This window comes from Trametes versicolor, assembly GCF_000271585.1.
Source record: "Trametes versicolor FP-101664 SS1 unplaced genomic scaffold TRAVEscaffold_12, whole genome shotgun sequence".
Lineage (NCBI taxonomy): Eukaryota > Fungi > Basidiomycota > Agaricomycetes > Polyporales > Polyporaceae > Trametes > Trametes versicolor.
In genome coordinates this window covers 876510-894978 of record NW_007360332.1, presented here as the reverse complement: position 1 = coordinate 894978, position 18469 = coordinate 876510, and the positions used below count along the sequence as shown (strand labels likewise).

Sequence of the window (18469 nt, the reverse complement as noted above, 5' to 3'; positions counted from 1 at the left end):
GCGACGATCGCGCCTATTTCCCCATTTAGCAGGTAATCCCGCCCCCTTTCCCGAATTGGTAAGGAGCGGGATGCGCGTCTCATGCATGATGCAACTCTGCCTCGTACTCTCTCGTACTACTACAACTTTGAAACACGGCGGGTCTTCGACTGCCTGATCGCTCTACCATCTAGAACATGGAGGTCGCATTCTCTCTGCAAAAACTGGCCGCGTACAAGCCTCGAAAGACCCAGAAGTCCAAAGAAACACTCGACGCGGGCCTGGTGCTCCTCGAGAATGGAGGCCACGCAACGAACGGGGAAGCAGGTACGCCATAGCACCTGATCTTGCTCGTCTCCGCGACTCACGTCAGGACTCCTGCAGGATGGGATGCCATAGAGAAGCTTGCTCTGGCCGCGCTCGACCAGGGCAACACCGAAGTCGCTGACGTGCGTGCATATCCCCCCGCGTGCAGCCCCAAACGGCACTCATGTTCTGCGTTACTGGCTCCTAGCGGTGCATCCGGATACTCTTAGACAAGTTCCCCGACTCCCCCCGTGTCCACATCCTCACCGGCATTCGACTGGAGGCCACGGAGAAGACGGAGGCCGTGCTGCGCTACTACGATGAGCTGTTGGAGGAGAACTCCTCGACCGCGGTGAGTGATGTCTGATAAATGCGACCGCCCCGCTGATGCGTACGCCCTAGGCTGCATGGCAGCGCAAGGCGCACGTCCTGCGTCAAATAGGCAAGGTCGACCGGGCAGTGGAAGAGCTCTCCGCCATGCTCGACACGTTCTACACCGAGGTCGACGGCTGGATCGAACTCGCCGACATCTACATGTCCTGTCAACAGTACGTTCCCGTTCCCCGTCCCTCGCTCTCGCGGTCTGACTGACCGCCATGCCGCAGATACACCTACGCGCTCCAGTCCCTCTCCCACGCGCTCCTGCTCTCGCCCCAGAACCCGTCCTACTTCCTGCAGTTCGCGGAGACGGCGTACCTGGCGGACGACGTCCCGCTCGCGCTGAAGATGTTCCTGCAGACGGTCGACATGACCGACGACGACGACGACGACGGCGACGTCGCCCCGGGCGACTCTGTGCCCTCCGGCATCACGCTGCGGGCGTGGTTCGGAGTCAAACTGGCAAGTCCCGCGTATGCTCATTCGAGACCGACGCATCTGACCGAGACCATTTTATACAGTGTGCGAGTAAACTCGTATCGGAGCCCCGTGCTGCGTCCTCTTCGCCCTCGCAAACCCCCGCACCAGCCGCCGACAAGCTGTCCGCTTTGAACGACCTGTCGACGGAGCGTTTACGCACGGCGTACTTGAACGTCAAGCACGAGTCGCCGCCCGCTGGCGACAGCGAGCTCATCAAAGCTCTTGCTCCACTTGTAAAGTAGATGTTGTACAGTCGGCTATGCCATAAGATACCCCGGAAGCGTGCTCAATTACGACCCGTTAGCAAGTCCGTGATATGTATATACCTCTCGGCATGTCCCATCTGTGCTCGCAAAAGTTGCTATTCGTTCTGCGAACTCGAGGCATTTATTTGACCAGCTCATTTTCACCGACGACATCGTGTTCAACATCGCATTCGACCTTTGTGAAGCCTCAAGCATATCGAACTTCAGCAAGTTTTGGACAGACGTGTACACCGATCTTCATGACGCTGTGATACAAAGACTTCGCCCGATCCTTGATTACGCGGCGAACTCGGAGCGATTTGCTGAGTGTACAGCACAGTCGTCGTTGCCCTAAATCATAATCGTATATGGGGCATATGCGCGCGGATAGAGTAACATGAAAGCGAGAGGCGAATGATACAGCTGATGTAGCTCCCAAACCAACAACACTCCAGAGCCGTCGTGCGACATCGTCGAAGGGCTCAAGGCCCGAGGGGTGGGGACGCCTGATGCGTCTAGTAGATGCCCGGAGCGGGGTGTTTTACTTCTCGGGGTTGGCGTTCCTGGAAAGGGGAGACCAATGTCAGTAACGAAGGACATCAAAAGGCAGGAGGCGGGAAGGGAAGAGTCAGATAGGAGCGAAAGACGATGCTTGTTTATCAACACAATAGTTTCAGTGTGAACTATGATACAATGTCATCACGATGGGGCAGCACGGAGCACGAGGAAGTGTGCAGCGCTGCGATGTGACATTTGGGATGAGTACTCACATTTTCCGCTTTCCGTTAGGGAGCAGAGTGACGTTGACGAAGCTACGAGATCGTCAGCACACTTTCAGCAGTCCCATAACACACACTACGCACCGACGGTTGTAAAGAATGCGCTTCTTGGCACGGCCCTTGGGGGTCTTCTTCTTCTCCTGCTTTTCGACCTTGGGGGTCTGCGACTTGACCTTACCGGCACGGGCGAGAGAGCCGTGAACTAGAGCATTCCGACAAACAGATGAGCGGCGGCGACAGAAGCGACAGTGACGAGGAGTATCGACCTTTTCCCATGTTTGCTTGCTGTGGGGAGGAGGTGGTCGCGGTCGATGAGTAAGGCAGGCAGTGGTCCTGTACAGAACTATCCTCCTTTTTGAGCTCCGCCTCAATCTCATCGGCTTTTGCCTTATAAACTTTAGGGCGTCTATGTTTCTCTTCCTGCGTTATACCGTGCTCCTTGGGCGCTTGTAATCCATCCGTCTCTTTCTCGACACACCTCTGCTGTTGTATTCTGCTGGTCTGCCATAGAAGTGCAGGTTTTACTCCTGGTGTATATTGGTCTGCAGACGTCATGATTTCTTTCACTCGACACAGACAACATCGAGCTCAGTCCATTTTCAAACGTGAACGTACTGTCGTTCAGTCCACTGCAGAGGCCCAATACGTGCAAGTTCATTCGTGCCCATGGGCTCGTGGGGTAAGCATTGTCCGTTACGATACACAATGACCGACAGTATTTGCTAGAATCTAGGTGTTCATTGCTGAGTTGTTGCCAATGAATGGCTGCGTGTAGCGATTGTTTACGCGTCGTACCAGATATCATGGAGGTTGGTTCCGCTGCGACGTTTGGGAGCATACGTATACTGTACCGACGCAAAAGCGACTAGCCACGCGTGTGTCGGCCATCGCGACGGTGTGTCGACAAAACACGGCCACATAGGTACTCGCGGATATGCCGAGAGATCGTGAATTTGGTACGCAATGCAATACCACCATCTGAATATACTGTACAAGGAAGCGGGCCCGACACTGAGACCTTTAATAGCTAATTTTATGACGACGGACGAATTGCCTGGGGAAGGGGCCACTTGTCGAAGTTCCCGGCGGTCTTGGCCAACACGATGTACTCCGATCCGTCACCCTGACGCGGAGCAATGCGGTGAGTTCCCGCGCTAGTACGTTTGGTATATGCGACACTTACGACAATGGAATGCGGGAAGCCAGGTTCGAACGGCAGGATGCTCTCGAGGTACTTGACCTGCTCCTCGGAGAGCGCGATGCTCAGCGCCTCGATGTTGTCGTCGAGCTGCTCGACCTTGCGGCCGCCGATGATGGGGAAGACGAATGGCGTCTTCTGCATCACGTACGCGATTGCCACTACATAATGCCAATGTGAGCAAGGCTCGCCCCCGGCCATTGTGTTCCGAAGCACTCACCCGCTTGGATGCTCTTGGCGCCGACCTGCTTTGCGACTTCCTCGAGGGCCTTGCACATCTTCTTCTCGTCCTCGGTCCTCTCCCAGTCTGGTAGCACGATCGTGCGGCCTACGCGGACTGTTAAGCGGACTGCGCCGGACAGCATTGCGAAAAACTCGCCCTTCTCGCCCGTCTGCCGCCGCCTCTCTTCCTCTTCGTCAGTGCGGATTTTACCAGACGCCAAGACACTCCATAGAGCAAGGGCCAGGCCTGTTTTCATGTCAAAGGTGAGCCGACGCCGAGTAGGTCACCCACTTCGCCTCACTGACCTTCCTCCCGGGCCATAGGGATGATATCGCGCTCGAAGTCGCGCTGGAGGATGTTCCAGAGGCCCTGGTAGATAACGAAGGGCGTCTTCCCCGTGAGGCGTGCGTACATGTTCGCCTTCGGCACGATCCACGCGGGTGTGTCTGAGATACCCTGCAGACGCTCGCGCGTTAGCTTCCTCTGCACGCAAGTAACCTATTGGATGCGTTACGCACGAGGTAGAGGACCTTGCCGGACACGATGAGGTTGTGCAAGCCATTCATGACCTCCTCCATGGTGGTGTCAAAGTCCCACTGCCGGTCCTCGTGGTCAGCCATATCCGTACACACGTCTCGAAGGGAATACTCACCCAGTGGACATACAGAATGTCGATGTAGTCCGTGCGCAGCTTCTTCAAGGAAGCCGCGACAGAGAGGTGCAGAGCCTTCATATTGTTCCCCATGTAGTGCGTCTTCTGCTTGATGTTCTGCCAGTCATCTCCACGCTTGTAGTTCGTCGTGTACTGCACCGCGCGCAAATGCCCACGATCAGCAGCCGTCCCATCCTTGCAGCGCAGCCTAAACACCGACCTTAGTGGCGATCACCATCTGGTCGCGCACGCCGCGCGCCTCCATCCACTCCCCAATGAACTCCTCCGAGGACTCGTCCTGGTAGCCGTTCGCGGTGTCGATGAAGTTCCCGCCCTTGTCGTAGTACGCGTCGAGCAGCTTGAAGCTGCTCGTCTTGTCCATCGCGCCCATCCCGTACTTCTCCCACTTGTCCCCTATGCTCCCCGCCCCAAGTGCGATCGGCGACACGCGCACGCCCGCGATCGGCGCGAGCTTGCGGTGCCGGCCGAGCGGGGTGGCGGGGAGGGGGCGGGTTGCCAGAGCTTGGACATTGTGCTTTAGGTGCGAGGCCGTGGGGAGGTGACCGTGGGGGTTCTTTCGCTCAAGGGGTGAGTGACGCCCTTTAACATATCGCTCCGGGTCCGTTTGGGCCCAGCGAGCGGTGCACAAAGAGCTGGACTGGGGCGAATGATCGCAGTCGGTTATCAAGAGGAAGAGGAGTGCGGTGGAAGCTGTCGTGAGAGGACAGACCGCATGACACGCATTGCAGTAATATAACTCGTCGACTCGGAATGTGTCGTTTCGCAGAACCTGCTATATCCTATAGATTATTCTCATGGAATGGGTCAGAATGTGCTGCGTTATGTGCTATGTTCGCGTTTGCTAACGTCAAGCTAGACCTGAATTGACTGTAGACGCACCCCGTGCTGACCATCTCGAGTCGACTGTGGATATGAGGTACGGTATGCTGCGGGCAATATGCCCTCAGATCGATCAGGTGTACAAAATCTGTGGACAACGAACGTGTATGAATTGATAACGAGATAGAACATAAGTAGTACGAGACGATAGACTGCGATGACCTGAGAATGCGATGATGAATATTACAGAAAGTACGAAAAGATAGAGACGACCAGCGGACTACTCAGAAACCGGGGACGCCGGGGATAGCTCATCCTCCTTGAAGTACGGATAGAACCAGGTTCCGGTGAGCAAGGGCGATACAACAGGGGCCCCGTCCTCTGGCGCGGTGTCCTCCCAGACGTGCTCGAACGACCAATCTGCGTCCTCCTCCGCAGAATCTTGCCCACTCAGACACGCGCCAACGTCCGCCTCGAGCGTCGAGATACGAAGACGTCCGGGGGTGAGCATGATCGGGTCGCCGGTATGGCGTACCAAGTAATTCAGGATGAGCCGCTGCACGGCCTCGTGCAAATGGTCATCGTACTGCGGTTCCGGGAACAGCGCAGTGTACGGAATCCGCACGTGCTGCGCGATATCGAACAGCAACCGGGCGACGTCGAGCATGATGGGCGGGAAGGGCGCGATGAAGGCGTCCGGCGGGCAGTCCAGGAGCGGGGTCCGCGTGTCCTGCGGGAGGTTCTCGCACTCGTGCTGGCCCGGACGCTTCAAGAACTCGTGAGCGGACAGGATTTGCCAGTATTGCCGAAGGGCGTTGGTCGTCAGGCTATTCTCCTCGTCGATGTATCCTTGTGGAAGAACCCGGAGGAGCGCGGAGTACATGGTCCAGTATACGGACTCTACGTCGTATTCCCACCGGTGTTCGTAAGGCTTGTCCTTCAACCGTTTCGCACTGGCCCAGGCGTCGTCACCAGGGTCGACTGCGCATCCGCCGTGGAAGACTTTCGCGCCATCGTCGTACTTGATGAGTCGCTGGAATCCATAGGCATCGAGATATAGCTCCTCGGCCTTTTCCGACAGCTCGGGCATGTGAAGCGGCGTGTGCCGGGCGAATATTGCACGGCCCACAGCCGCCGCGCGAGCCACATACATACTGGTACCCTTCCCAAGAGGTCAGCTATTTCGAGTCTTGCTGCACGGAATACACATACCACAGAACGTCCAAGTTCTTCGGAGGCGACGTTGAAAGGGTCGTCGAGAGTCATTGCTAGGTCGAAGTCTATGAGCAAGCATCGTGGCACACGCTCCCCGGGCACTCTGCGACAGTCTCCAAGTTAGGCCATGGTTCGTGGACCCCAAAGAGCGAGGACTGACCTGTCTGGTTCGTCCAGTACATCGTCGATAAAGGGTGGAAGGCCTTCCAAGACCTGTGCGTTAGTAGCTTGCGCACACCTCGGGTACATCAGGATATTATTGATGGACATATCCCGATGGAGGACTCTGGCACGGTTCGCCAACGTTCGGTGAACTGAAAACAATCCCGTGCCAGTGTAAGTCTTGATAGAAGAAGGGAGGCATATCGTACAACATACCCTCGAGTGCGTCGTACACGGCCTTCAACAAATCGTTCACGCTCTTGGCCTGCAAAAGCGACTCGCCAACATCGGCCAGGACCATCCTGTGCTTGACGCGCGGCGAGTTATGCACGGTGGTGATCTCCACCTGTCCCGGCCCACCCAAGGGGACGAGCTCATGGTGCGCGAGGCGAACAACGCCCGGGACGAAACCATGCTGATGGATCTTCGTCAAAATCTCAACCTCCATGAACCCTTCAGCCGGTCGCTCCGTCTGGTATGGGAATGGCGGCCCGCGGTAACATTCCTTGATGATAGCTTGGCGTGTAGGGCGTCGCCCAGCGATGAACACCTGGGTCCCCTTTCCACCTGGAGGTTGGGCAAAGATGCACCTCACGTCGGGGAAGACCTCCCCATTTGAAACGATCGACATCGTACTGCGCTTGTGACCTTCACGCCATACCATCGTTGGATCACGGGTGTAGTGTCTCGCCGGTGGGTCGTAGAGCGAATACACGTATGACATGAGGACCTTGAGTCCGTCGTCGTCCCATGCCATGGGTTCCGTGCACGCAAATTCCATGAAATCGGCGTAGTACACCTGGAATCCATCCACGACGAGGTCCAGGCAATAGATTCCCGTTCGGTCCGGATTGTTGCTCAGAAAACTACGAGCGTACCGTCTGAGCGCCCGTCCTGCAAGCTCAGGGTTGCTTAGCGCTTCATCCGCCACGAAAGTTTCGACGAGATGGTGCGGAAATTTGGTGATCTGATGGATTCCCTCGTCGTATGAAGGCGCAACGGGGCGGACACCGAGAGTCCCCGGCATGAGTGACTGCCCGCCGTTTGCAGAGGATCCTGGCTCGGGCGAACACACAAACGTGAATGGTTCGGCGACCCTGACAGCAATGCCGCTTCCCTCTGTCGTCAGATATGCTGTGATTTTCGTCAGTTAATGATGAACACAATGCTGAAGCGGCGACCTCGAAGTCACATACTATGAACGTCGGCGCTTAGTGCCGACAGAAGTTCGCGAAGGCGTTCTGCAATATTCTGGTGTTTCCTGATCTGATCCATCATGTGCTGAATGTCACTCTGCTCGAAAAGCATCTCGAGGAGCGGCTCTGGACATGCACTAAAGTGGTTCATGTTGTGGGTGGCTAAGATCTGTACAGTGTGAACAACAGCAAACCCAAAGACGCAAAGTTGACTGGGCATACCGAAGAGCGAGGATGATGCTTGGGATGGATGTTTGTATGGTAGAGCGCGACGAGGATCGAGGATGGAGAGAGACTGCTGTGGATGATGAGAGTTCGGTTCAATAAGGGCGCCTTTTATACCAGTCGGATTAGCCACAGCGTGGCGATGTTCACAATCGCTTTCCAGCAATGGACACCTCATCCTTTCAACCATGCTCACGCAAAAGCCGGTGTGGGGCGTGGAAGCCACGCGCCATTGATTAAGCGGGTTGCACAGTACCGCAAGGACAAAGGATATAGACATGCTGTGCGGCGTGTCTCAGCCAGTCGCCATGGCTGCGTGGCGCCAAAGCTGGTTCGACTTACCTGATCATGGCCTTGTGCTGCGTCAAAAATCGAAGCTTTGGTTCAGGTCTTCGCGAAGGTGCTCGCGCATCCCAGGAGGCAGGATCGGGTCCTTTCCATCTGATATGTACTCTGGGTGACGTGCCCTGTCAGGACGCCGCAGCTCATGTCGAGATGAGACGGAGGACGCACTGAACGGCATCTCCACGCTTTCCTTTGCGTTGAACACAATGGTAGGGAATTCCTGACTCGATGCGTTGAGCACAGCGCGGCACTAGATAGGAAGATCATCGGCGTACGATGAATGGGATATCTGAGAGCGGCTCTGCATAATGGGCGTGAGCACATGGTTCGACACCCAAATCCAATTAGCAGCACTCACTCTTGTCCTGTACCACAATCTTCGTGACACCTAGCGCAGTGTCTGTCGTCATCTGAACCGGACCAAGATGTCTGCCAGGAAAGCCTAGTACGCGGAGCTCGCCCGTCCTATCGCGAGGAGGATCGTCGCCTGCAAGATGACCGATGAGCTAAGGTGTAAGCCCAGCGCATATAGTCGAGGTCTTCAGACCTAAGATCCCCTGTATACCTGCTCAGTCATCGATAAGAGATATACGAAAAGTGAGAGCGCTTACGCCGAAAAGGAACCACTCGAATCGTCCGTCGCCATCTTCTGGCGAAAGCTCCTTCTCCGCCCTTGGGTCAAGCAGGCAGACCTTTTCAAGTGGAACTCCCTTTTCCTCCATCAGCTGTAGAACCGATTTTTGGTGTGCATGCGCAGGGGCCCTCGACGGGTCCGGGTTTTGCGCGAACAGAGAGGTGAGCGTGTTGCACGATGTTGGCGACAAGTGGGTGAACTGCACGGTCGCGTCTGGGCCAGCAAACGACCTCATATGCTGCTTAAAGCATCAGAAAACTGTACGCAATGCAAACCGTACGAGTCGCACCACTGACCGAGTATTCTAGCTCGACCCATTTTGGGATGGACTTCGACGTTTCATCGTCCTCTTCCATATGCTCTGCGAGAAGGTTAAGCACCCGCGAGTTGTGGTTCGACATGATTCATACCTATTATATATGAGAATGCCATGTTGAAGATGGCAACTGCAATACAGCTGAAGTCCGTCGGTGGTGGGCGTGGACAGACCGGGCGTGGGCGCTTATACGGTTTGCGAACCTTGTAGTGAGCTTCCCAAAATGGTAACTGGCTACAGTCGTACTCAAACAAAATCGTTTGCTTTGCTTCATTCTCTTCGAACTCTGCAACGGTGAATATAATCAAAGAAAGCCTAACTACAGACCATGTAATATTGTTCAAAATCGCAGAAAACCTGAAGCAACAGCGGTCATCACGTGACCAACGCCTCGCTAAAGCTTCTTTGTCTTTCGGAAATTTTGTGTGCAGAGGCAAAAAGGTGCCATGCTTCCTAGAAGCCCACCGCGAGGGTCGAACTCGCAGCCTTCAGATAACCACTAAACGTATCGGTCATAAGAGTCTGACGCTCTATCCGATTGAGCTAGGCGGGCGGCGAAATGTTTTGATGTTCTCTTCCCATGTCCACATTTATTCATGTTCAAACGGCATTGTGCACTGCAGACTCAGTACCCAAGAGCATAGATATTGAACTGCACCACGAAGCAGCACTCCCCGTTGTATAATTCGGTGTACGGAGGTATGCCCGCTTTATTATTGTCCGAGAATTTGAGACAGTGTACCATAAGAGTTGACATGGGAAAGCATTCCTACGTCGCATGAAGCGCGTTCAAGATGTAATCAAACTTTACTACATTGCCCTTACGCGTTCTTCTTGGCCTGCACATCGCTGCTGCCGCCGTATCGCTCTCTTCCAGCCGCGGCAATAGACCCATCCGCTTCCTCCTTGACGCTGAGCTCCACCGGAAGCACCGTGAAGTTGAACTCGAGGATGGTGAGCCCCATACGACGGCGGAAGCGCGGCTCCCAACCCTCAGGCAAGCGCTCCTCGCCAAGGACAACGCGCAGGTCTGCGATGTCCCCACCGAAGATCCGAAGCAACGTCGAGCAGCTGTTAGACATCATGTTAGTTGCGTAGTAGCGGCTCGGACGGTGAAACCGGAGCGACGCACTTCCAGCTCCCGAACAGCTTGTGGAACAGCGAAAGGCTGTACTCGGGGTTAGCGCGCTTTGCCTCGACGCGCCGTTTTCCCATGAGACGAGAGAGGTCCGGCTCCGTAAGTTTCCCCCCAGGTCCCGTGCCGCACGTCAGGACCTCCTCGACGAGCTCCTGTGGGATCTTGCCCTGGTCCTTCTCCAGGAATGCATCCGGTCCTAGAGCACCCCGCATTGAGCTGTCAGCTAACCGCGTACTAGGAAAGGGTTGGGACGTACGGGTGACAGACGCGTCGTGCTCAATGCAGTTGTGCGCGTCCAGGTCCCGGAGGTCGAAGCGGTCCGTCCAGTAGTCGCGCCCGAGGAAGTTCGCGGCCTGCTTCGGCCCGATCACGCCAAACGTCGGTGCGAAGTTGTATACCTCTTGTATGACACGGCCGAGCTCGGTGAACTTGATGTTGCGCCCGTCGCGCGGAAGGATGCCTGCGTGCGCGCCGTCAGCCCGTCCGACGCTGTCTGAGGAGATCGTGTGCGCGGGAGGGGAAACGTACCGTGGTTAGCCAAGGCATTCAGGGCTGGGCACGAGCAGCGGCTATCGCTTTCCTGAGGCGGGGTGTACTCGGGCCACTTGCCGCCGAAACCTGGGAGGCCCTCCTTTACGACGCGCCCTATGGAACGGTTCGGGACGACGTGATTGTACAGCGTGAGTAGGACGTCCCATACGAGGAGTACAACGAGCATCAGCCCATTGAAGATGCTGCTAGTGAGTCCCTGCCAGAGGCGTTTGGCAATGATGAGGATGGCCATGGTAGGAAGGGGGTACGAGTCTGAGCATGTTCGTCAGTTGGAATAGCACATTATAAAGAGAACCGAGAGCGCTCACCTGGCGTTCTTAGTTCACTAGTGTACGTCTGTGATGGAAGCAAGAGGCTTCCCGTCAGGCGAGAGCATAATGTACACAGACGTGAGGCGGGCTGTAGTACGTGCGTTGAGGGCGGAGCGCCCCCGGGTCATCCGGAGTCCCGCGAGTCCTTTAAGCAGCACCATTCGAGTGTCTCCCCGCGAGTAACCGCTATAGCTCGTTTCTCAGTGCCGGGGCGCTGACATGGAGGCGGCCGTCATCGCATACATACCCGGTTGGCATCACAGACAACGCATCGTAGCGAAGCCGAGCTCGGGTGTACTGCATGACATCAGAAGTTCCCGTCTTGCTTGACAGCTTGCACTAAATGCTAGGAGTTAGTTCGAGTACGTGCGCACACCAGAACATTTGTTATAGAAGACATTACCGTAATTCGCTCTTCCGAGTCGTACCCGCGAAGAGCAGAAGAGACGTGACCCTCCGGGCGCCTTCATCCAACGTTGAGAACGGACCCCGGTGGATAGGAGTAGGATGCTAGATGGACCGGCGCGCGGGCGCGCGCTCTAGATGGCGAGCGGTACCTAGGAATATGAATTCGGTCGGTTAATGTCCGATGCCCAAGCCGGTGTGCTCGGCACTCTGTAAGTCGGACTCGCGGGCGGAGCCGGCTCGAGTCGACTGTTGAAGGCGAATCCGCACTTGGAATATACCCCCGGCTGCCAATAAGCCACTGACTTGGCAACTCCGAGACCGAGTAGGCTGGCGCCGTATGTCATGACATTGAAATCTGTGGCACCCGGCTGCTGACCTCCGTTCTCACTGGTTTGGACCGTGACCCGCGGCAGCTGCAGTGATAGAGCGATGGATGGAAGTCCCCGCTAAAGTGATCCGAACTCTACGCACCAGCCCGTGTTCGTTCAGGGATGGCGGAAGACGTGCCAGAAATCACGCGTATGATGTGAACCTTGGACACGGTCTGCTCCGAGCGAGACATATCAACTTGAGTAGCAAGAAACCAGTGCTGGTCGGCTCGAGGGTGCATGGGCTACGCGCCGCGTCGTCGGGGATGCCGAGCGTTCTGAAAATCATCCCATAGTAAGCTTAGGTTATCCATATGACCTGGCTTCCCTGCAAGCTGAGATGTCGGAGATTGAGAGGCGGAGTCCTCGAAGCTCATCCAGACGTTCGTGGGTGCCCTGTGCGGCGCCTTCCCGAAGATCTGCGCTATCCAGGAACTCCCCGTCCCATAAGATAGATGAGATTAACTCCACCCACTTCCCCGCGCGCCTTGATAAGTACAAGAAAACAATCACTGATACTTGCTTCTCCATACAACCCCAGATGGTTATATCAAGCACAGGCGTCCGCCCCCCGCGGCGGATCAATCGCCAACAGTACGCGCTCAGGCGTGCTTCTTCGACCCGACCGCCGTGTAGCGCTCGGTCCCGGCCAGCGCGATCGACCCGTCCACCTCCTCCTTGATGCCGAGCTCGACAGGGAGAACAGTCAGGTTGAACTCCGCAATGGTGAGCCCCATCCGGTGTCGCACGCGCGGTTCCCACCCGTCTGGGATGCGCTCCTCGAGCAGGAGCGAGCGCAGGTCGTCCACGCGCCCCCCGAAGATCGTCAGGAGCGTCGAGCCACTGCGCGCCCAGTCAGCAAGCGGCACGTGACACGGTACTACGGGCGGACGCACTTGGAAGCCCCGAACATCTTGTGCGTGAACGTAGAGCTATACTTGGGATTCGTGCGCTTCGCCTCGACGCGCCGCTTCCCGAGCAGACGCGAGAGGTCCGCGCGCGTGAGGTCGCCGCCCGGGCCCGTACCGCTGCGGAGCACCTCCTCAACGAGAGGCACCGCGACACGGCCCTGGTCTGCGTCGTAGAAGCTGTCGACGCGCGTGAGCGACGCGTCGTGTTCGATGCAGTTGTGCGCGTCGATGTCCGCGAGGTCGAATCGGCCCGTGGAGTACGGCCGCCCGAGTAAACCTCCGATGTACGTCGGCACAAAGAAGCAGAAGGTGGGCGCGAAGTTGAACGTGCGCTGCACCGCGTGGTTCAGCTCGCGGAACGTGATGTTCTTCCCGTCGCGCGGGAGGATGCCTGGGGCATGTTAGCAATTGCGCGAGGGCGGACGAGGGTCGGACACGCACCGTGGTTGGACATGGCATTCATCATGGGGCATGAACAGCGGCTGTCGCCCTCGGCTGGTGGAACGTACTGCGGCCACTTTCCGCCGTATCCTGGGTGTCCTTTGGGCAAGACGGCTCCTACGGGCTTGTCTGGTGTGATGAGGTTATACACCGTCAGAAGGAAGTCCACCGAGAACACAGCGGTGTTCGTGAGCAGCCCCTTGACGGAAGAGAGGAGCCCTAGGAGAATGCGGCGAAGCACGACAAATATCATGGTCATCATGGGGGGTCGGAATGGCGAGAAGGGCGACTCAACGCACGCCGTACTTTTCTACATCGTCTGGAGTTTGGCACATGCATGGAAGTCGGCCATGCTACCGATAAACGCGCATCTAGCATGTCGCAGAAGGCTGTTAGCGCTGGGGCGTACGTAAATGCCGCCGGCGTGTGATCTGCATACCGTCTTGGTCCGCTTCCCTCCCAACTCGGTGAGTCCATCGGTAGCGGTTTCCAGCTGCAAGGTTGAACACGAACAGTCTCACGCACATAACGTGCTAAAAATCTTATAGGGGGCGCTAGCTGACACGATGAGCGAGTGATATGATACCCCAACAGGTGACTTACCTTGCCATATATCGACAGCAGCAGCACCCTCCGGAGGAGAGGCAGGCAGCTGTCACACGTATCTGCATGCAGCGTTCAATCATCATGATATAAGCTAATTAAAGGATGGCACTTACCCACTGCGGCCGCCTCGAGGCCCTCCAACAAGGCGAATCGCGTCCGGACCGAGTAAAGCGTTGCGAGGTGAGAGTAGCCTTGAACGGTACCCCAAGGATTATAGAAATCCGCGTGCCGACCCCCGCCGTCACTCGAGACCGCGAGACCGACCATGGGCGTGCCTGAACATGATGCGGACGATAAACGCAAGCTGAAGAGTTCACGCCTTGCGCAGCTTGTTGACTTTCTCTACGGTCTCCATACTACCGGACACACTATTCTTGTATTTCTCGTGCTTCCGTCGGCGCCTCGAGTCTCAGAGGAGGTCCAACACCCGGAGCCCAAGATAGCGCTCCGCATCCCACAGCTACGACCGGGATGGCGCTCGCGATCTCGAAACCGTGGTGTGTCTGCGGCTCTGCTGCGTAGACGGCGAGGTCCCAGTCGATCAGCATCCCGCATGCGACACCGTCGACACGGAGTCGGAACATGGGGCTGTTCAGACTCAGATTCAGATATTTGTGTTAGATGTCGCTGAGCCAGCCACGACATGATGTCAACCATGAAGAGCTGAAAAGAGCACCGAGACGCGCACCTTCCATGCAATCAAACCACCAGAGATTCCCTCGAAACCCCCACCGACAGTTGAAGCGGTTCCGGGTGGCCAGCCTAAGGCAGCCTTCCGTTATTACACGGATCCGGAGGACGTGATCAGACAACGACGCAGTCTGCGGCTCAACGTGCTGAGAATGGGCTTCCTGGTCGTCCCAGCTGCATTTTTGTACGCATATAGCGAGCTCGCGACGCTGGAGAGTGTCTAAGTAGTGACAGTGAGAGAGGGAGAGAGACTCAGTGCATTCTACTTGCACTTAGATTTATCGTTGAGCGCCTCAAGAATTCCCACGAAACACCTCCCTCTCAAACTTGCTAGGGGGCCGTGAAGACTGAGTGCCGCCCCTTTGTCACCTAGCTGTCTAATGACCGTGTTAATAAGTGCTAACAAGTGGTGGGGATGAAGAGACATACCAAAAAGTGCCAGTTAATGCACGCGTATAACTACATGCCGTTCAAGCGCGCGGACGGTTGGGATGGTGTGTCGGAGAGGTCAAATGCTTTTGGCATGACTGTACAGTGTCGAGGACAATACGGCTGAGTAGACTGATACGTCGCGAGCGTATTTAAATTTCATGAAGAGGCCGCGGGTGATTGACGAGGTCTCCTTCGACAGGAAGTGGCTTGAGGTGGAATTCAAGAAGTCGTTGCGAGCCTCGCCCGCTTCGCCGGACTGTCCGGCGTACCGTGTGCTCCTCGCAGGTTATTAACCCTTGTTATGAACCTTTTTCACGATTTATGTCAATTGTAAACGATCTGTTAAGAACAGTTAATAACCCTTGTTAAAAAGTGCCCAAAGAAGCCATCAGTTATACCTGCTCAGATCTCCGTTTTCACTTATACGTATACATATAGGCAGGCTAGCCTACGCTCCCCGACATACATATTACAACATCCGTTGAGATGACTTCTTGTGATACCACGGTGCATCCTCAGCGAGGATGGGTTGGAGAGAGCACCATCACTGGCCCAAACCCCATCTGTCGTAGTCGAACCGCCCGTGCAACCGCGTGACGATCTCCTGATAGTCCGGCTCGTTGTCCAGCGTAATGATTCCCTTTCTCACCATGAAGTCGACGAGGACTGCGAGGTACTTTGGTAAGGCTCCGCCCTACACAGGAATCAGAATCAAACACACCTATTGAACAGTTGTATTTAAACAATCCGGCGCGCATATGCTCCACTACCTTCTCGAGAGGCAGTAACTGATTTGCACAATGAGATATGGCCAAAGGAAGAAGGAGTTAGCTCACTTCGAAGGACTCGACCTCGCCATCCAAGGGCTGGGGTTGCACACCCGAGTTCGGGGGCAGGGCGAGGTCGTACACGTATCTGCGCGTAATGTTCAGTGACAACGCCGGCAATGGTCGAGAAAGCACCTACTCCACTTCTGGCTGTAGCCATCCACGAGGCGTCCTAGAAGGCAACATAGTCTCCGGACCGAGTGAAGCGCGGTATGCTGAACGCGGCAAGCTTACCGGAAGAAGTAGCTTATGCTCCCCGTCGCACGCGCATGGCGCCGCACAACGTCCTCAGGGAGGCTCGCCTCCTCCATCGCCTCCTTCACGACACAGTCAAGTACCCCGAGGCCCGCCTCGATCCCGCCCGCGACGCTGTTGTCCAGGTACCCAGGCCATGTCTGCTTCGTCGCGGCGCGGCGCGGCACCCACATGCTGTAGCTCGGGGGCTGCCCGTCCGCACCAGGCGCCTCCTCGTACACCGTCATGTGCACGCCGAAGGTGACGATGCCAAAGAGGCCGCTCGCCGCGCGCTCCATACGGAACGCGTAGTTGAGCGCGTCCCCGTGCGCGTCCTCGTCGGCGTGGCCCGGGAAGTCGCGCAGCCCGAAGGGATTGCGGTACACCGGGTAGAGCTCGTTCCGCCACTTCCGTGGACTGATTTCGTCCGGCCACAGCCCGCTGTCGCGCCATCGCTCGCAGGTGTCTTTCATGACGCGCGAGCGCGCGGATGGCGTGTCGATCCCGTGGGCGAAGCTCACCCATTCCCGCCCTGTAGTGCTCTGCCCGAACTCCCAGTTTGGTGAAGACGTAGATGCCGCCTCCTTGCGTAGCTGCGTGACCACCTCAGGACGGAGAAGTCCGACAGCGGGTGAGGGCGGCGAGGGTGAAAGCAACCATGGAACCAATTGTTCCGTGTTGGTTGACGCGGAGAGCCGAAAATTGTCGCACGATTGAACGATCTGGAGGAACGTTTGAGGCGCAGACGGAGTTGGTCCCGGCATGTTTGTGTGTGTTGTTTTGTGTTTCACAGGGCTGACCGATTTGGCGAAAGAGTTGCCTGAAGATGTAGCCGTTTCAGACAAGAAGAATGTCCTCGTCGTTTCATCAATCCGCAATGTGCGCTTATACCACGTGGCTGGACCGCAGCAGCCTCAAACCAAAAGGTCTGTGGAACATCGGAGGAATGAGGTCGATTTTAACCTACCACTAAGTTGAAGTTAGACGCAGTTTACATTCGAAGAGATTGAGCACTTACCATGATTTTTTCATATGCCAATGGATAGAAACCAATGCCACGGGCGGAACCACCCTCAACAACACGGCGGCTACCTTACATATGGCAGCCAGTGAGGTGACAAAGAATATCCTATGCCGATAGTTATTGATACAGTAATGTAGTGTGAATAGCGTGCCACTGTTCGATAAATCTCCTAGAAATGTCCACCTAACAAAGTCCAAAGTCCACGTGCTTCAGCCCTACTCCCAACGACGCGCACCGGGCCCTGCATCATTGGGAATACCGCGACACCGACGAGACAGACGAACGTCTCGACTGCAGGCCACGTCCCCGCTCCTCCTTCTGGATGAAGGGGTTGCTCTCCGCGATCGACTCTGACGTGTACGAGTATCGGCGGTGGTCCTCTGTCGCGCCCACGACCACGGGGGCGGAAAGCGCGGACACCTCGATGTACTTCGCCTTGGCCTTCCGCTTCCTGAACATCAGCACGGCGATCACGACGACCAGGGCGAAGAGCGCCACAGAGAGGATTACGACGGTGATGATAAGAGAGTGCTTGTAGGGGGCCAGACGGTCCGTGGGAGTTGTTTGTGAGGCGATCGCACTCGGTTGATGCGAGTCTCCCGAGGACGAAGGTGTTAGCGAGATGCTGGCGTCACCAGAAGTAGGAGTGGCCGTGGGTTCCGTTGTGGTGGCTGGACCTGTGGACAACGATTGTGACACGGCGCCCGTATCCGTAGTAGGAGAGACCGATGTGTCAGGAGTCGACTGCGTTAACTGTCGGCGTAGAGGTGTGTGTATCACTGGCAGGGAGGGAAACTACATGAAGTATGAGTAGGTCAGGTTGTGTCAGCTACGCCTTATGCGTGATGGCACTGACCTTTGGAGCAGCAACGGCGAGACTGTCAGATGCCCGTGTCATCGCCGGGAGTTCCGACGAGCGCGCGAACGTGGGCAGCCTATGCTGTCCATTTTCCGCAGGCGCTCCCCCGTCAAAATACAAGGCCTGTGGGTACTGTTGTGGTCCGGTGCATGGCAGGGCATGTTGGAGGGCCACGCTAGCAGGATCATGCTATTTCGGTGGAATATCCTGGTGAGATCATTACACGCTAAAGGTAACAGATACAGGCTCACCGTCACGACCGCGACGTCTCTCCAAACGCGCTCCGAGTCCAGAGCAGTATCCTCCGATGCGGTCCTATCGCGGATCCAGGCAGCACGAACAGCACCAATGAAGCAGAGGAGCACCACGTTGTGGCTGCAACGCATGACGCAAATCCTGGCCGAGCCTGCGGGGGAAGGAGAGTGAGAGATGAACGGGATGAAGACGGGGTGATAGAGACAGCAAATGCCAACTGGCCTCCCAATGACATATGTA

General features: G+C 56.4%; 8 protein-coding genes and 1 non-coding gene across 9 annotated transcripts; 1 reads left to right on the top strand and 8 right to left on the bottom strand.

Annotated features, from left to right (window-relative positions):
- Positions 1-122: 122 nt before the first annotated feature.
- TRAVEDRAFT_60884 (TPR-like protein) lies at positions 123-1443 on the top strand. The gene is made up of 6 exons (XM_008045578.1): positions 123-306; positions 364-428; positions 494-637; positions 688-833; positions 891-1125; positions 1185-1443. Exons 1-6 carry the CDS (start codon positions 177-179, stop codon positions 1383-1385), a joined length of 921 nt encoding a protein of 306 aa, XP_008043769.1. The 5' UTR covers positions 123-176; the 3' UTR covers positions 1386-1443.
- A 486-nt stretch (positions 1444-1929) lies between these two features.
- Positions 1930-7804, bottom strand: TRAVEDRAFT_52551 (uncharacterized protein; the record flags this gene model as incomplete). Its single annotated transcript, XM_008045289.1, has 15 exons — positions 1930-1951; positions 2159-2200; positions 2252-2369; positions 3215-3290; positions 3351-3526; positions 3586-3834; positions 3894-4044; positions 4107-4184; positions 4241-4393; positions 4461-4814; positions 5373-6242; positions 6293-6398; positions 6456-6609; positions 6674-7591; positions 7654-7804. The coding sequence occupies 15 exons, from the start codon at positions 7802-7804 to the stop codon at positions 1930-1932; spliced, it is 3618 nt and encodes a 1205-aa protein (XP_008043480.1).
- A 438-nt stretch (positions 7805-8242) lies between these two features.
- Positions 8243-9258, bottom strand: TRAVEDRAFT_52550 (DUF431-domain-containing protein; the record flags this gene model as incomplete). Its single annotated transcript, XM_008045288.1, has 7 exons — positions 8243-8331; positions 8392-8443; positions 8499-8524; positions 8582-8710; positions 8771-8780; positions 8835-9095; positions 9154-9258. The coding sequence occupies 7 exons, from the start codon at positions 9256-9258 to the stop codon at positions 8243-8245; spliced, it is 672 nt and encodes a 223-aa protein (XP_008043479.1).
- Positions 9259-9631: 373 nt separating this feature from the next.
- On the bottom strand, positions 9632-9726 carry TRAVEDRAFT_t202. The gene has a single exon. It is a non-coding gene; the product is annotated as a tRNA-Lys (tRNA).
- A 268-nt stretch (positions 9727-9994) lies between these two features.
- Positions 9995-11095, bottom strand: HTP3 (chloroperoxidase-like protein; the record flags this gene model as incomplete). Its single annotated transcript, XM_008045140.1, has 4 exons — positions 9995-10244; positions 10306-10507; positions 10568-10771; positions 10840-11095. The coding sequence occupies 4 exons, from the start codon at positions 11093-11095 to the stop codon at positions 9995-9997; spliced, it is 912 nt and encodes a 303-aa protein (XP_008043331.1).
- Positions 11096-12296: 1201 nt separating this feature from the next.
- Positions 12297-13555, bottom strand: HTP2 (Cloroperoxidase; the record flags this gene model as incomplete). Its single annotated transcript, XM_008045577.1, has 3 exons — positions 12297-12793; positions 12847-13252; positions 13303-13555. 3 exons carry the CDS (start codon positions 13553-13555, stop codon positions 12553-12555), a joined length of 900 nt encoding a protein of 299 aa, XP_008043768.1. The 3' UTR covers positions 12297-12552.
- A 289-nt stretch (positions 13556-13844) lies between these two features.
- TRAVEDRAFT_52547 (uncharacterized protein) lies at positions 13845-14175 on the bottom strand (the record flags this gene model as incomplete). The annotated part of the gene is made up of 3 exons (XM_008045287.1): positions 13845-13856; positions 13906-13967; positions 14022-14175. The coding sequence occupies 3 exons, from the start codon at positions 14173-14175 to the stop codon at positions 13845-13847; spliced, it is 228 nt and encodes a 75-aa protein (XP_008043478.1).
- Positions 14176-15328: 1153 nt separating this feature from the next.
- Positions 15329-16855, bottom strand: TRAVEDRAFT_60881 (uncharacterized protein; the record flags this gene model as incomplete). Its single annotated transcript, XM_008045576.1, has 6 exons — positions 15329-15369; positions 15429-15696; positions 15752-15818; positions 15867-15945; positions 15997-16029; positions 16092-16855. The coding sequence occupies 5 exons, from the start codon at positions 16853-16855 to the stop codon at positions 15575-15577; spliced, it is 1065 nt and encodes a 354-aa protein (XP_008043767.1). The 3' UTR covers positions 15329-15369; positions 15429-15574.
- A 352-nt stretch (positions 16856-17207) lies between these two features.
- Positions 17208-18405, bottom strand: TRAVEDRAFT_74748 (uncharacterized protein). The gene is made up of 3 exons (XM_008045575.1): positions 18226-18405; positions 17972-18163; positions 17208-17910 (listed from the first exon to the last, which is right to left on the bottom strand). Exons 1-3 carry the CDS (start codon positions 18358-18360, stop codon positions 17362-17364), a joined length of 876 nt encoding a protein of 291 aa, XP_008043766.1. The 5' UTR covers positions 18361-18405; the 3' UTR covers positions 17208-17361.
- Positions 18406-18469: the final 64 nt, after the last annotated feature.